At 40.4% G+C, this 17,959-nt stretch overlaps 1 protein-coding gene across 4 annotated transcripts in view; it reads left to right on the forward strand.

The window, feature by feature from the left end:
* Positions 1–17,959, forward strand: part of dpysl3 (dihydropyrimidinase like 3) — a 45,253-nt gene that overhangs the window by 20,540 nt on the left and 6,754 nt on the right. For all 4 annotated transcript variants that reach the window (XM_082549308.1, XM_082549309.1, XM_082549310.1 and 1 more), the window contains exons 2-12: positions 4,584–4,672; positions 5,850–6,034; positions 7,384–7,548; positions 7,701–7,762; positions 8,724–8,804; positions 10,940–11,008; positions 12,095–12,215; positions 12,985–13,141; positions 13,556–13,697; positions 14,503–14,673; positions 17,634–17,813. In XM_082549308.1, the coding sequence (XP_082405434.1) occupies positions 4,584–4,672; positions 5,850–6,034; positions 7,384–7,548; positions 7,701–7,762; positions 8,724–8,804; positions 10,940–11,008; positions 12,095–12,215; positions 12,985–13,141; positions 13,556–13,697; positions 14,503–14,673; positions 17,634–17,813 (1,422 nt within the window). The remainder of the gene's footprint in view (positions 1–4,583; positions 4,673–5,849; positions 6,035–7,383; positions 7,549–7,700; positions 7,763–8,723; positions 8,805–10,939; positions 11,009–12,094; positions 12,216–12,984; positions 13,142–13,555; positions 13,698–14,502; positions 14,674–17,633; positions 17,814–17,959) is intronic.

The raw sequence follows: 17,959 nt of genomic DNA on the forward strand, positions 1-17,959 counted from the left end.
ACCATCTTAAGCCCGCTGTGGTTATGCAGTCCAATCTTAGACTCAGGACTCGTGAATACCACATTAGCCACTGAATGATATTTAATAGTTCTTGTCGAAGCTGCAGCAAAAAGTAACAGCTGTGGCATGAGTTCATTATGTGGACAGTACTGTCTCGTTAAAGATGTAACAAATGTTTTGGTTTATTCCCGTAACCACAGGATAGCACAGAGGGTTGGAATCCACCAGTGTCACTATTACAAAACCACATTTGTCTTGTGGTATAGACAGACTAACAGACAAAAGTTGGACTAAGAATTTCAGAAATGAGGTGATGAGCTATCTCCCTTCACTCACTACTTACAATTTTCTTTCTTGTATGTTGTTTTGATAATCATGAATGTGATGTAGAAAACACATTTTGAAATATTCCATATCTATTCTTTAACAATCTCACCCGCCATGATGTCACATGACATATATTTGTTATAATAATATGAGCAACATTGCTGTTTGTGGTCAGATGAAATGGTTACTGTCACAGTTTGTGGCTGTTTGTCACAGAATTGATGTAAAAGCCACAGTAAATGTTGAGTCTGAGTTTCTGTTAATGAAGTGTGATGAAGAAATGTCAGTGGAAAACGCGTTGTTTTTATTATGTGTCTTTAAAAAGGCTTGACAGTTTGGCCACGCATTCTGCGTCTAGTTCATGGTTTGTATTATTATTGAAACAATTTTTTGGGCATGCTTTTTGCTTTTTAAAAATATCTGTCTTGTTAGATATTGCACCGATGACATGAGCTGCTGGCATGAAGCGTTTCAGCATCTTAGTTTCCGCTGAGTGTAAAAAGAATCTAATGTGAAATGCAGTCCTGAGCAATTCAGCAATGGCCAGTTACTGGGTTGTAACGGAAATGGAAAGCTATTGATTGTTAAGTGATTGCGGTCTCCTGCATGTTGTCATCAGCCAGTGGCCAGAAATTGAAAAGGGTAAAATGAGTGTGTGTGTTTGTGTGCGTGCCAGAGAGAGAGGACGGGGGAGGGGGTGTAAGCACTTCAGTAAGTCACCCATGCATGATGGCACACCCATCGCTGCAGTATTATAAATCAGGTAAAACCTCTTCTTGTCTGATGCTGCTGATGTAAGCAGGTCTCTATCTGACTATTAATTCAATAATATTTATATTAGTGATTCTTATTCATGTTAATGAAACAGCAGTGACTCTTAACCATATGTTCCGAGTGATTAAAAAAGAAAAACAAAAAAACTTCCAATTTTAGAGATCCGAGGTAGTCCAGTAGCTTTTGAATCCTTGAGGGATTTTCTTTGAGTCTGGCATGGGACTCAAGGATGAACTGATTAGAACTGAGTGGGCGAATGTCAAAGCTACTGAGACCACAAAATAATTTTTTTAATCTACAAAAATCAGAGGTCAACTTCATTGATACATCACAACATTTTACAAAAACTAATGTCTCATATTTAACACCATAAGTCATGACCAGGAGACAAGATCAGATTTCAGATTTTGCAGAATCAGATTTGGTGGCATTAATTTTTTGTGGGCAGCTGCAACTAATGTATTTTTCCTTTGACTCATTACAAGCTGCTTTTCACCACCATTTAAACTGACAGCTGTAGAGCCGCAACAATTGATCATTAACTTGGTTAACATCAAATTCATCAGGAGCTGTCATTATAACAATAACTGAAAAATCTTTTCTGGGTTATGGTCATCTTAGGTTGTTGATCTGTCAAAGAATGTCAAAAAACGATGAGGAAAATACCATTTAGTCACATGCAAAGGCTGATTTTGTTACAATCGTTTTACAACATTGGGCATCTTTTGTACCTTTTTTTGATTAACTGACAAATTTATCGTCTGTTTCCTTTACTGGAATGCTATGAAAGTTGTCTGTGTGCACTCCCTATTCACATTCAGTAATGTTGTCATGTTAAATTATTATGACAGAGCACTCTTTGGAAGGCGTTCTCTCTAAGCTAATGAAGGCATTGAGCTTTGCAGCATGATCTATGCTAGTGTGGTGTTCCAGGAGTTGATGACTGTGTGTTGTAATGTGTTGCTTCAGGGTGTGGTTGCTTGGGAAGACTCTGGGTTCTGGTTCGCACTAGTCCATCACTACCACCACCACCACCTAATATGTGCAATCACTACCACACAACTCATGAATAGCCACATTGTGTGTCTTTTAGCTCAGCAGATATTCGAGCTATGTACACGATAATACTTTTATTTTTCCTGTTGTTATGTTCAAAGGAATTGCTGCAGTTTATTATAATGATGAAACTCTGGGTCCACGGCCAGGGGCTGTAAATTGTTGCACACATCTGCTGATGGGAAAATATGGTGTGTTCCTCTTAGCAGACCAAGGAAAGACCAAGTCTTGCCGTTTTAGAGACTGGGTATATAAATAAGGCTATATTTTTTGGTTTTCAGTGTAATGTCGATGCTTTTTTAAAAGAACTAATTCGATTACTAATCCATTTTAGTAAAAAATTAATAAATATAAAAAATAAAATAACTAATTATCTCGTGAAGGTTACACGGAAGTTAAATACTGCAGGTCGCAACAAATTTTTCAGTATTGATTATTTTATTTGTCATCTATTCGAAAAAATGTCACAAGTCTCACATCACAAGCTCCAACACCTGAGGATGACATGTGCAGAAGCCTTGTTTTGTCCTAAAAACAGTTCTAAACAGAAAAGAATTAAACCTATATCCTGATAATTAAAGCAGTTTTTTAAAATTTGTGAAGCAGATAAGTGCAAATGTTTGTTGATTGTGCCTGAAATTCACTGGGTAATTTAACTCAGACATACTTTAAGAAACTGACCGTTTATAGCAGCAATGAGGAAGCGGACAGGAGAATGGATTCTCCCAAATAAATATACCTTTGAACCCTATTGTTAAATCATAAGTGTAGAGCTCCACATATAAGGAGAAGATTGGGGTGGTGGAATGAAGTGAAGGGAAAAAAGCTTTGTCATGAAGTCATTGTGATAAGGTTATCCAAGGCTAAATTTCCTAAGGCATTAATATGTTCAATTACTTACATCTTATTTGTTTTATTGAGCAAGTCCTGTATGAAGAAGATATCTTGCCCTTGCTCATTTTGTGAGCAAGGGCACGTCTGTAAACCCTTAACCCTGTTGTACAGTCAATTGTACATTCAACCAGTCAGCAAAGCCAGCATATCAGCGAAACCAGGCGCACCCTGTCTCTCCTCTCTTGCTTCTCTCCCTCTCGTCAACCTGTTGCCATGGCAATGGCCTGCTAGAGTCGGCCCATGGTGCAGCAGCAAATTGTTCTTGTCTGACTGTGTGGCGTCATGACAACACCCAAATCAGGCCACAAAACATCAAAAGGTGTTGGCAAAAGGCTCCTCAGACTTAGTGTTGCTTTTTTAGTTTTACTTTGGAACATGTTCGTTAACACTGTAGGGATTATATAATATTTGCATTATTTTGTAACACAGATCAGAAATTGTCTGCTTTATGAAATGATTGAGTGATCAGTTGGTGATCGCATTCGGTCTATTGGATAAAATGATTACGCTGAGAAAAAAAACATTGACGGTTAAAATTATTGCGTAACAGAATCTGGATAAATGTGGTTACGATGTTAATCCATGACCTTAAAAGCGGCTTGAGCTTCAACGACATCAGCCTCCCAGATGACATCCCTGTCTGGAGAAATTTTCATTTTAAAAGAAGGGAAAGGTCTGCAAATTATGGTGATTTACTGGACCCCCTTTCAAGTAAAGGAGCAAAAGACTGAAGGATGCTGTTTAACCTCCTGACACCAGAGCTGTTGTTTGGGGAGCCTTTTTACTTTTTTCTAGCTATGTGTGAATTCTTTTTACATACTTTGTTACATGCATGTCCCCTTGTGAGAACATGCTCACAAGGGGACATTAGGTTTATTTTACAGCACAACACAAGTAGAATGAAGTGTGTGATGCAAACAAAGCCAGGATGTAATGTCCCCATGTGTGGATGCAGGAGGTTATAATACTCTGTACCCAGAGCTCTTCACATATATATGGGTCCATAGTCAGTTTATGTATCAGTGCAACCAGTATTTTGTCACAGATCTGACATGATCCAGATATTGAATGTCATGTAATCATCTGCCATCTGAAAAGTGGGTAATGAGTTGACACTAGTTGATGTTCATCAAATAAATGAAGACATTTCCTCCCAAATCTTGCTTGTTTTTCTGGGCACGCAGACTTACTGGGTGGTCCATATAGTTATGCTATGTGAGATGTGTTTGCTTGTGACACGGCCACCACATGTACCCCTCTCTAGCAGCCATGAATGAAACATTGTTCATATCCTGTGGGTGGAAAGAAATAAGGAGATAATCTCACTACAGACAAACAGAGTACAGTTCTAATTCTTGTACAGTAATATTGTGACTTAGGCAAGTAAATTTCCAGTAGAGGATGATTTACTATGTCTAAACAAATTTTCTTGGCACAACGTTGCATAGAATCATAATTGTTATCGTATTTCATCCCCTCCAACCCCACCCTCCCTCCTTTTCCCTCCACTCTGCCCATCTCTTTCTCTACAGAGCGACAGGCTTCTGATCAAAGGCGGAAGGATTGTTAATGATGATCAGTCCTTCCATGCCGATATCTACATGGAGGATGGCCTCATTAAGTAAGTATTCCACTGTCCTCTTTTCTGCTCTGCTCACACCTCTTCCCATTTGGTTTCGTCCCTCCACTTATAGTTCACCTCATCAACTATTTTCTATCTGGGCTATGTGGTATCTTACTTGTCCCCTTTATATTTAAATCCTTCTCTCCCCTGAAGGTGCATAGTGCTGCTGTAGAAATTCAAATATTTTACTTTTCTAAAACTCTGAAACACAGATAATTCTAAAGTTCTTGAAGAAATTCAAAATCAAAGGGCTTCTTTTGAAATAATTATCTATACCAGGGTAAAACAGTATTAAAAAATGTGAAAAGAGCACCTTGGGCCTTAAAGATTATCTTCAAGAGTTTAATCATGATTAGATTGTTAGTTTTTGAATGCTATTTGATCCTAAGACAGTAGTGGTTAAAAACTGGTTGCTCCACTTGCAATGATAGTTTTAAAGTTTAAGTGAAGAGCAGATATTACAGTCTAAGTGAACACCAGCTACATAATGAATAGCAGTCTTATAAACACTTCCTCCAAAACACTGATGAGGAAATCTGAAACAATTTAAGAATTACGACATGAATGCAGACTGAATGAATGAAGCTAACAATCTGAACTTGTTGCGGTAACAGTTAAACTGATAACAGCTGTTCTTGACCGGGCTGGGGTAGGACAGTGGAACTGTCTCACTCGCTTTCCCCGTTGTTCTGTTGCCACTTGAATTCCCAGTTGTCCCTGTTGCCCCTAAGTGAGGCAGCTCAGAGAGAGGAGCCCACAGAAAGACTGGTGTTGCATGATAAACACCCACATGCCGGCGGCACTATTGGACTGTTGGCAAACTCACAGAGACTCTGGCTTCTGCCTGCCTGTCTAACTTGTGTCTTCTATAAAAATACTTTTTAGCAGAAGCGAAATGTTAATGTGTTGGGATGGTGACATTGTCCCGCTTCAGGCTAGGTTGACTTTGTTTCAGTTAGTTTTTTTTCTGCTTTAGATTTATACGCATTAAACGTTTTTTTGCCTTTTACTATGTTGTCTTCCTTTCTGGAATAATTTGGTTCCCTGAATTTGAATAATTGGCATCTCAGCTTTGATAAATAATCAAAAAGGGGAAGTAATACTTATATTATGTTTGTGTACATTTATGGACAGGTTTTAATATAGTTACGATAACATCATCTTCACTTGACAGGCAGATTGGTGACAATCTGATTGTGCCTGGTGGTGTGAAAACCATTGAGGCCAACGGGAAGATGGTGATCCCTGGTGGTATCGACATCCACACCCACTTCCAGATGCCGTACCGTGGAACCACAACTGTGGATGACTTTGCCCAGGGATCAAAGGCCGCTCTTGCTGGTGGGACAACCATGATCGGTAAGAGCTGCAGGAAAGGTCACCCACGCAGTGAAGCTGATAATAGTAAAGCTTTTTCAGAAAAAAAGCTAAAAAGAAAATGCAGTGAGGGGAGGGATGGCTGAACGCCAGACAGAGGAAAAGAGAAAGGGAGGCATGGGAAAAGGTTTTGGTCCCACTACGAAAGAGGACCATACAAAAGACTGAGCGTAGGGGGCGATGACTGGTGGGGGTTATAGAGTGAAACACTACTCCCAAAGAAATAGGGCATCAGTGTCGTACTCCCATGTCTGGTTTGACTACAGCCTTTTCTTTTGTGGATTTGTGAACTTCATGTAGGTTAGGGATGAGATGCTAGATGCTGCAGTTTCATTAAAACGTCTTTTGGGCTGACTGCTCCTCTGCTGCCTGTTGGCCCTGTTTTCAAACAGACAAAGCCACTAACAGGCGTGCTACTGTAGTAAGCTCTATTCATGAGCTCCATTCATAGAGGGATTATATTCCAAGTGGAAATGTGTACTCTGCTGTCTGCTTGTGTGTTTTTTATTTTTTTATATCGTACATGTCTGTCTTAACTAGAAAATGAGGTTGTGTTGAGAGATGGTGAACAAAAAAAGTGTGGACACTGAGCGTTTGCCATTGTTTTGTGTGTGTGTGTGTCTGTGTGTATGTATGCGACTGCTGTTTTCAGCTATATCCTATTAACATAAGCAGATTGGGTTTTCTTTAATAAGATAAAGAAGGCAGTCAGGTGGCAAGGCAGCAGGAGGCCTTATTTTATTAGAGCTGAGTTAGATGTAGCAGGATATTTTGTGCACTGTGATCCTGTTGTGTCCACAAACAGAAACACAAACTCGTACTGTGTGCTTTTCAATCTGCACAGAAAACCATGCAAATATACACATTATGTATGTAATTATATGTGCTTGTGCTTATGCAAGCAGCATCCATGCAAAGCATTCATGATGCATTTAAGAACTTGCATCGAAATGTGCACCATTCCTATTAATAAAAAATGTGATCCTGGCTACACAGAAAATATAAAAGTAGGTAAAGTCGCTCAATTTTTGTGCAAGGACACCTGTACCCAGATAGAGATGTACAAAATGCAATGTGACATCTGACAAGGTTATTTCCCACTGGCTGAGCACTGCAGGAATTCAGACAGACAGCTGATTATGCAAGATAAACAATGCAGGGAGAAAGTAAAAGCACCAGCAGACAGATCCTGACGCTGCCCTCTCTTTGTCTCCTTACGTGTGACTATGCCCACCCCACTTGTGTCAACTCTTTGCCACTTCATCTGTCATTTCGCTTTTTGCATTCATCTTCTTTCTGTCTGATAATACTTGTCTTCCTTTATTCTTCAGTGGACCATGTGATGTCAGAACCTGGTACCAGTCTGATAGAGGCCCATGACCAGTGGAGGCAGTGGGCTGATGAGAAAGCCTGCTGCGACTACTCTCTCCATGTGGACATCACCCACTGGAATGACAGCGTAAAGCAGGAGGTGGATAATCTCATCAAGGAAAAGGGTGGGTCTTGATGGCGTGCTATAAGAGCTTCGTGGGTGAGGGGGGGTGGAGTGCTTTGGGAGATTTTGTTTAAAAGTAGTTAAAGAAATTAAACTTTACATAAAACGTTTCACATTTTATCTTTCTCTCATGTTGACTTACTGTTTTTGCAGGAGTGAACTCATTCCAGGTGTACATGGCGTACAAGGACTACTACCAGATGAGCAACAGTGAGGTAGAGCGCCTTAAATGTAGCACACACTTTAAAGACCAGGTTTTGCTGTTTTAATATCTGTGTTAAAACTCTTTTTGTTCTCAGCAGTCATCTTTCCCCGCATGTTTGATGTGCAGGGATGGGAGAAAAATCAACAGTTTTGAAAAATGCCAGGCTCAGTGCAAAATTTGCTTTGGTGTTGCTATCTTTCCAACTCGGCTCAGCGACGAGATGGTGCCTTTGAAGAGACACAGCTGCAACCTTTTAATTCTGAAAGCTATTTTAAGTTACCGAAGGCCTAATATTAGTTTTGCACTGAATTGTTGAGGACTGTTGCTTTTGTCCTCAATTCATCATACATTAGAAAAGGGCTCACTTCATGGCCTTTATTATTATTTTACCGTGTCACAAACTCCCAGTTGCAGTCAATGTAAAATGAGTCATTGCCAACTTCCTGTAACTTCACAGTCAACATGCAAAAAAGAAATGGCCGTGACTTGGCTCCAATGGTGACAAAGTGTCTAAAAAAGTACTACGTAATTATTGTTCACAGCCTTTGATTTATGCGTACTGCGATTTTATAAGGACTCAAAAAACAGTGGAAAGCCAGAGGGTGTGAGGCAGGACTCTGTTTCTCATACAGCCGTACCTAATTTGGTTGGTCAAAGGAGCACATGTTTCAACTGAAATAGTCCAGCCTGAAAAACTGATGTCATGCAGCTCGCTAAGGAACTGTGGCACAGCAACATAACAACAACTGCAGTTCATCCACATGACTCTCACCATTTCTGGAGACCACACACAATAATTGCAGCGTGTCGGAGTAGACATCATGTAAATTGTGGGCTTCTTTTAAATTGTGGCTTATGGGTGACCTCTGAGTTAAAAAGGAGTGCCCTTTCTTTGAGTAAACAGCGAGGCAGGATTTGAAATATAAAAGAAGTGCCACTGTAATTTCAATCTTTCTATCTTTCTCATCCAGCTCTATGAGGTCTTTACCTTCTTGGCAGAGCGGGGAGGCATCGCTCAGGTCCACGCTGAGAATGGCGAGATCATCGCTGAGGTAACAATGGAAACGAGTGCACTAACAGACACCTTTCTTCTCCATTGCTTCCTCACTGCCTCATTTTTCTTTTTTTCTGAACTTTTGTGCCCGGTCCAACTCTGTGATATGTTTTTGTTTAGTATGATTTATTTCAGTTTAGTTCACTTCAGTTCACTTTTCTAGTCTTATCACAGTGCATCTCCACTACTTAGAGACTAAACGCACTGTCACTGATGAGAGGGAGACTGTTTCCTGTAGGACTGTAATGTGTGGGTGTAGTTTATACAGGGCTGTGCCGTTTTGTGGACAAATGAAAGTGAATCAACCGTAATAGGTGATGGATCGAGAGGGCTGGTATTAGTCAGAGCTCCAGACCATGCCTGGATTCTGTCACTGTGTGTGTATGCGGGTGCGTGTTGGATCTGATTCATCGCAATTCCCAGCTCTCCTATCCAGTTTGCAACTTTAACTTGGAAGTCTGATTTCCATCTGTAAGACCAACATGTCTGAACACTTGATTATGTCATGTACTGTACTTTAGACCACCTAAGATAGAGGTGTCTTGTTTAGATTTGCTGCCAGAGCCGCCCCTGATTATGTTCAAGCTTTTATTACTCAAAGTTCTAGATGCACCCAAGGGGTGGGTCACATCTTTGCTTTTGCAGATGATGTGGTTCTACTGGCTTCAACCTTAAGCATACACTGGAGATGTTTGTGGCCAAGTGCAAAGCTGCAGGGGGAGAAGTAGCAACTCTGAACCTGAGGATATGCTTTACAACCTGATTCACTAGTCCAGGTTGGGGCAGGGTCTTCTTCATATTTGGCAATGAGTTGTGAACAATGGCCAAAAGAATATTAATATAATATTGCTGTTACAAGTGGCAGAAATTAGCTTTCTCCCATGGGTGTCTGGACACATCCTTAGAAGAGTTCAGTCTTTCTTCTTACTCTGCATTAAAAAATCTCTGTTAAGGTGGATTAGGTATCTGACTAGTGTCCCTCCTAGGTGAGTGTTTTGGTCTTTTGGCTGGACCCCACCCCACTTCTCAGCTAGCTTGGGAAGCTCTCTGTTATAACAACAGCCATGGAAAAGCATAGAAACAAATGCCAAAGGACAGCTTCTCATCTTCAAATGGCCAATAAATGCCGGTTTGAGATAAACTCCCCTCTCAAAGCTCATGTACTGAAAGTTCAGTTACTTTTTTCCTGAAAGGGTTTGCAACTTCCATAATTCCCATATCCTATAACTTTTTCCTGACTCTATGTTTCCTTGGAGCGAGATCAGCAATGCTAGATTTCTAAACTTTTCCAAACATATTTAGCCATAGGGCCATTTATTGTAACAACTTCATGAGCATCTCCTGAAGGCAGCATGAGTATTAGAAATGCACCTTGAAAAACTTAGGTTGTAACTGCTTTTGCTTGCCCAATGTAGGCAGCCAGGCAGCCTCTTCTGTGTGAGTTTGGGGAAGGGGAACAGTCTCAGCGCAGCAATGTTGATCAGAGCCACAAATTTGTTTCGTGTAGTAACACAGCTGGGATTCCTCTCATTTGTAGACATGTCTAGATTTTCCGTGTCTGTCATCAACAGGTCCTGCTCCTTGCAACAAAGTTTTTCTCCTCAGATAGCTGAGGGGAGCACTGACCACAGGAATGCCACTAGTTTCTTCAGTTACAGTACAAGTTGTCTTGCCTTTGGCTGATATAGTCTCAGTCTTTAATTTTAGCTGCCTGACCAATCGTAGGCTTCTAAGACAGAGTATTACTGATTTTCCACTGGTATGAGATGCTCGCTTAAAGCCTTATTTGCAGAAGCATGTCACCGTAATACATTTTCAACTCACAGACAGTCGCTCTAAATGACACTATGCAAGGAAAGGTACAAACTAATGCCTAAGAAAACTAACCTGAAAGCAGAGTTTTTGCTTTTAGGTGATGTTCTGAAAGTGAAATTTTCCTTGCTCTGAGCCGTGCACAGACCCACATGTTAAAACTGCTGTTCGTGTACTTAACACACGCAGAACTAATCAGAAACGGTTTATCATTCTGAAGTTTATAGACTGATGAAGACCTCCCAGAAAGTTCTACATACTGTACATTATGTCTATAAACTGAGCAGCTAACAGTTGACTTTTTGCATGTGTGTTGAACAGGAGCAGGCCCGGATGCTGCAGATGGGTATCACTGGACCAGAGGGGCATGTGCTGAGCAGGCCAGAAGAGGTCTAACATTCACACATCATACACTATATTAAATATTAGCTACTATGCATCATTTGCATGTGCAAGCATTTTGAAAGGGACTGTCCTAAAAAAGTATTCAAATAAATTAGCCATGTTATAATTGATCATTTTTTTGTGCAAACAGTACAAACATGGTTGTACATGTAAAGAATCACATTCTGCACAGTGACATTTTTGGACTGGTCCTCAGACACACACGTTGTTCCTGTTACACACATGTGGTTTCAGATACATTTGAGACACTGGGTGAAAAAAAAGTCTCTTGTTCCATCCAGTTTTTGCTGTGAATGTTTCTTCAGCAAACAACAAAAATCAAAGCCACACTTTCAGCTCAACGACTTGTCTGGGATTTTCCATTCTGTGCTGCTGCAGAGGGTTCCTGTCCCACCAGTATCATAATGTCAAGTAGCTGAGTGGAGTCTTAAGAATCTAGAAATTGGTAACATGATTTTCTTAAGCAGGCAAAGTCAGACAAGTATTTCTCTATTAGTGTACACTATCTTATTCAGTACTAATCCAGTGGTCATTGAAGCCAGACTGAACCTCTGGACTCAAAGAAAACAGTGTTTCCATCATATGGAGGCAGTGACGTTTCTACTTGAAACCTTTGTAGAATTTTGTATTTAAAGTCATTTTTAGTTCTCGTTAGCCAGCATTTACAAATATGGAGATGAAGATTTCAGACACAATAAAACACCAGGTGCTTTTCGTTGTGGACATGTGTCTAAAATGTGTCCAATATGTTTGCTTTTAAAGCCTCCCACCTTAGAAAATCTGCAAGTACTGGGTGTTAGTCTGACCTCACTTAAGTTTCTTTTAAACATTTGTTTGCTGATCGCATTAAATTTAACTACTCAAACACAATATAACTGAAACAATCCTTGACTTTCCCAGTTTTAAAATTATAAGCTTCTCCTTGTCGTTCGGGTTCAAAACAAATTATTCAAATGATACAGCTCCAAAAATGTATAATTTGCTGTGGTCGTGATATTTGAAGTTTGTTTGACAAAATCTTAATGGGAAAAACATTCCCGAGTCAACCGCATTGTGCTCTTTCGTCTGTAGCTGGAGGCAGAGGCGGTATTTCGTGCCATCACCATCGCCAGCCAAACCAACTGTCCGCTCTACGTGACACGGGTCATGAGCAAGAGTGCTGCTGACATCATCTCACAGGCCCGGAAAAAAGGTAAAAAGCAGAATTTGTCCTGGGCCTTTATATGTTTTTTTTTCTTTTTCTGTGTTTTCCAAGACTAGAAATGTGCACGCTGAGTTGTCTCTGTTTGGTATAATGAAAAAAATATCCCACTCTTAGAGTAACATTCAGCTTTGTTGTTCAGGTCTTTTCTGTGGTTGAGCTGTCACACACACTTTTCCTTAGAGGATAGAACAGATGTGAACCAAGAGCCTGCCTGGCGTAGATGGATTGTGAAATTAACAATTTTTGAGAATGTAATGAAAACAAGAAGAGAAGAACAATATGTGTTTGAATGTCTTTGGTGGAAAGCCAAATGAGGTTTTAACACACCAGATTGCTGACCTCAGATAGCCTTCTCTGCACTCAGGTGAATCCATTAGGAGCATTTATGAGCTTGACACATTTGTTTGGCTCCATTCCCGAGCTGTTATATGAAAACCAGGAAATAATAATGTATGTTAGTGCAAGGGACTATGAAGAAGCATAAGAGCACACGTGTTAGTGACAGGACTCAAACCGTGCATGAAAGAGAACAACCTCAGCTGCAACTGAGCAAGTGGAATTTGTGCATTGCCAATGCTGGCATGGTTCCCCTGCTGGAAACTTTCACATGAATTGCCAAAGCTTTTAGCGAGACTAAACTGCTGACAAAATAAAAATAAAGGTGCACTAACGCAATTGATGATTATGCAAATGGATACCCTCACACTGGGCACTTTGTTGACGTCTAACAAAGTTTTGACTGATTTTCTTTTCCCAGGAAATGTTGTGTTTGGGGAGCCAATCACAGCCAGTCTGGGCACTGATGGGACACATTACTGGAGCAAGAATTGGGCCAAAGCAGCTTCTTTTGTAACATCACCTCCTCTTAGCCCCGATCCTACCACTCCAGACTATCTGAACACACTCCTGTCCAGGTACACATCCCCTTTGCAACTTCATTTTGCATGTGCAGAAACGTTGTTGTTTGTAAGTGCCATGAACACCACTGTGTTGTAAAATTATAGCTATTAAAGTTTAGATTTTAGATTTAGATACATCCAAAGTTTGTGTTTCTTATGAAGAATCAGCAATTGTTGTGCAAGAAATGGACTTCATCTGGTAAGTGAGTTACTGCTTCATGTGGAAACAGGAAACATTAGTAATGGTTTACACTGGAAGGACAAACTCTGGCACGCTGCATACTTCTTTACTTTCAGTCCCCCTTCTGTTTTGTTTTGCTTCTCCTGCTGAAGTAGAAGCATATTTACTTATGTTTACAGAACTTTAATGCTGTACACAGACTTTACTGTCCTGGTGTAATACCTTCAGTATGCCTCTTCTCCTCCCAGTGGAGACCTGAGTGTGACTGGCAGCGCTCACTGCACCTTCAGCGTGGCCCAGAAGGCCATTGGCAAGGATGACTTCACCCAGATCCCAGAAGGTGTCAATGGAGTGGAGGAGAGGATGGCTCTCATTTGGGACAAAGCTGTGGTGAGGACAATCACATACTGATAGAGGCGCATGGTGACGTTTATTTTTTATTTTTATCTTGATTCATTTTATTTTTACGATTTTCCCAGAGGAACATCAGCAACTTTATGTCCCTTAGCTTTGTTTTAGCAGTCACCTGTTGTGTTTCACTCAGCAGCTCCACTATGTCACTCTCTGTGCCTCTTTTACATGTCCATCCATGTCTGTTTTTCCCCTTTAAACAGCACTCTAGCCTTATTTTTTTCTCTATATCACTGTGTCCGTATAATTAACATGCAGCCTTGTTTAGCTTTGCCGTAAAGTGCATTGCTGGCTCTGAAATTTGGGTAGGCTTTTAAACATAAAACTCAATACATTTCCTCAGCACAAGTACTTAGAATCCTGGCTCACACCAAACTTGGACCGACTGTCAGTAGGCCTATTTTTAAAAGGTTGACAAAGGTTAGCTGTTTTCCCTGCTTCCACACATCTTCTAAGAAATCCCCCATTAATGACAGCGTCATAGTTTAATGCTAAAATATTGAACCTTCACTTACACATAGTATCTTATGTTGAGAGATTTAAATGTAAGAAAAATGCATCATCTGAAACTGTTTTTATGGATATTTTCTCAAAGTTTAAAAACGTCCTCCATGCATTTACATTAATACTACAAATACACCATTCAGCTAATTGAATAATGTGTCTTCAGTAGTAGGACTACATGCTGTAGGGTGTGCTCCATAATGCTAATATATGGATAATGGATACAGTCTCAACATTTCCAGTAATATTTGCTCGTGCATTGTGCTTGTTTTGCTCTCAGACTACAGGTAAGATGGATGAGAACATGTTTGTGGGCGTCACCAGCACTAACGCAGCCAAGATCCTGAACCTGTACCCTCGTAAGGGTCGGATTGCTGTGGGCTCTGATGCCGATCTGGTCATCTGGGACACAGACGCCATTCGCACCATCACTGCCAAGACACACAACTCAGTATGTACTCAGACCAAAGTATCAGTTAAATTCAATTCGCAGGTCCTGGCTCTTTTTTTTTTTTTTTTTTTTACTTTTTTTGCTTCCCTTTCTACTTGTTTTACATTTATGCTGTAAAACCATAGGCACTGTAATGCTTCACAAGTTCTCACAAAAACCTTATTTGATTTAGTTGGTTAAATATAACAGCTGTGTTACAAAAAAACCCCCCAAAACATCTGGTATTTTTTAAAATAAGAAAAAAAGAAAAATTGTGCTTTAAAGGGTGAGATGTATTTTTGGGCGGGGGGACAGACAAGTAGAATGTACGATCGGAGGTAAGTGTCTGCATCTGTGTGCAAGAGGCAAAGAAAAAGAGAGACTGAGGAAGAGAGAGGGAGAAAGGGAGACTGGGAGTAAGTTAGGGAGGGGGAAAAAAAGCACATTTTTGAGCAGCTTCCAGAGAGGTCTGAGTACCTCGGAACGGAAATGAATTCTCAGTGGATCTTCACTAATTCCACTCCACACTGGGCTCACCACAAGACCAGGTCTCAATGCTGAGACTCAATACATTCAAAACTCCTTAATAATGATGAAGCAGTTATTTATTAAAAAAAAAAAAAAGATTTATGCCGTGCTTATTCAACAAAATCAGACAAACAGCAAACAAACAATGATGCAAATGCTGCCAAAATGTCTAGTTCAGCAGAACTGAAGTTAATCCACAGAGGATGTATGTGCTGTATAATCAAGAGGTATTTCCTTCCTCTATATCACTTTCACTTGCACAGATCCTCCAAAATACATGAATAATTGGAAAAGTGGGTTTAAAGAATGGCTCTCATTGTATGAGATTGTGTTACTGTAAACACTAATATTTCAGCTGGTTTCATAAAACCTTGGAGATTTTGGACATCTGTATACACTGCTTGTTGGCGAGCTGCACGTCTCATAAGTAGAAAGCAACTTTGGTTGAAATGTATTTTTGATTTCATGGGAAACATCTCACACAATATGCAGCCTGGACCAGAGGTGATAGTGCACACCATTTCCTCCTGCTTCCCAATGCACTGACTTATGTATAATATTATAGGTTAGCACTTGGGTTTTTTTTTTCACATTAAAGAAATGTTTTGTCACATTTTCCTAAGAGAGCGGGTGGAAACGAGTGTAAAAAGGTCAGCAGAATGTAAATGAATAACCCTTTTAAACTGCACTTAAGGCCATTCGAAATCTGAGCGTCTTTGTGTGTAGTTATGAGTTCAGAGTTCGATACTGAAAGTGAAATTACATTAGAAATGTGAAACTGCATCCTGTTGTACACTCTTATAGTTTAAGCCGAGGGCCTCGCACACATTGTGCTCCGCACATACACACTATGTGTACAGTACGCACGGTATATATGAGTAATGAGGTTTCTGCCATTACACAGATGTTAAAGATTCCTCTCGGGCCGCTCAGCAGCAGAGGAAGTGTCCGCACAGGAAATTACGGCTTCAGCAGCCTAGGACAAATCCTGCTTTTGCATAAACACTGTCCACGAGCAGGGAGAGTATGCATTAGCTGAAAAGCTAGTAATATCTAAATTGATCGCAGGAATGATGAATTGAAACGTGTAGATTTCAGTTTGTCTTGCTTAAAGGCTCGATGACATTTGTTTTTGTTGGAAGACGAGACTATGGCGCTGTCTCCAGATGGAGGAACAAGACGTGAAACAGAGAGAAGTGGACTAATAATATGCCTTCTCTAAATGTGGAGTACATCCACCGAGGATCCATGGGTTCTTGCATAATGATGTCACCCCTTTCCTTTCCTCCTAGTCGTCCTTCCAGCTGTAAAACCACAGAGAGAAGCAGATGACCAGAATCACAGCAGCTCCCACTTCAAATAAATCTCTCTTAAGGAGAACCATTGCAGGCAAAACAATTGTTTTTTCGTGCCCTGATCAATTTTTAAATGTGGGGCCTGTTTTTCTTCAGCGACGTGCTTTCTTTCAGACTACAGAGAAAAAAAGTTTCCAAAACACACTTTCAAGTGCTTATTCAAAGACAACTAGTCTACTGGACATTAATATACATAAGCACACATTTCATTAGATTGTCTAAATGTAAGCTAAGTAGTCTACATTGTATCCTATTGTCTTCAAGTGTCTTGCCTTAATGGGCAGCAAAATCAAACGGGAGCTGACCTGCTTACCAGCGTACTGTGTTGGGGAATGCTTTCCCTGAACTGTGTTATATCTCAGTGTGTTATCAGTAAACCCACATCTGGTTTTGATTGATTGTTGTTGTCAACATAAAATACATAGATGTGCATAAGGGTATTTGGATACATAGAGAAGAACAGGCAGCATTACTGTTGGACACTGAGAGCCCGCTCAGATTAGTCATGACATCATGTTTGGCATGCAGCGAGTCTTAGTTATGTCCTGTTCTGGCCTGAATTTGGATGGCAGTAGAAAACAGGGCCGTGTGCAGAGGAAATAAGCAACAATGGAATGAGGGGAGGGGACCATCAGAGATTACACATACATACAAAAAAAAAGGAAGTTGGCACAAGGAAAAATGGAGGAGGATGAACAGCACAACATGGTTAAAAAATGCAAAGGATTACAGAAATCAAGCAAGAGAAGGCAAGGGAGTGAAAACATTAAGAAGTGGACAACTGGAAAGAGCATTAGAAAGAAAAGTGAAAGAGCATACGGAGCCAGAAGAAGGGAAGGGCGGTGATACTACAAAGTACTATGAAGGCATCTGAGCCCAGCTGGATGAGGGCAGCTGTTTGTACATGCCAAACAGACAAGTGTAAAGAACTAGGTGATGAATGATAACGAATTCGAGAAAGAGAGTTACGTTTTAACCTCTTCTCCTCAGTCATTGAAGAGTACATTTAGCATATAACTAATAGGAAACTTTATCTAATAAACACTAGTTTCTTTGCCGCTGCAACAATCTTTGACAGTATCATATGTGTGCTTTTAGGCTGCTGAATACAATATCTTTGAGGGCATGGAGCTGCGTGGCGCCCCACTAGTGGTGATTTGCCAGGGTAAGATCGTTTTGGAAGATGGAAACCTTCACGCCACCTCCGGAGTGGGCCGCTTCATTCCCTGCTCTCCCTTCCCTGACTTTGCCTATAAGCGTATTAAAGCCAGGAAGCAGGTAAGTGCAGTTATTCTTCTTTTAAAGCCTACATTTTACATGTGGTAATATAGTTAGTGTATAAAACTTGAACTGAACAACATGAACTCCGTTACAGCACTGTTAGATTGCCAGAATAACAATAACATAACTAGAAAACCATAGAA

The sequence above is a fragment of the Aulonocara stuartgranti genome (assembly GCF_965226115.1).
Source record: "Aulonocara stuartgranti genome assembly, chromosome: 10".
NCBI classification, from domain to species: Eukaryota; Metazoa; Chordata; class Actinopteri; order Cichliformes; family Cichlidae; genus Aulonocara; species Aulonocara stuartgranti.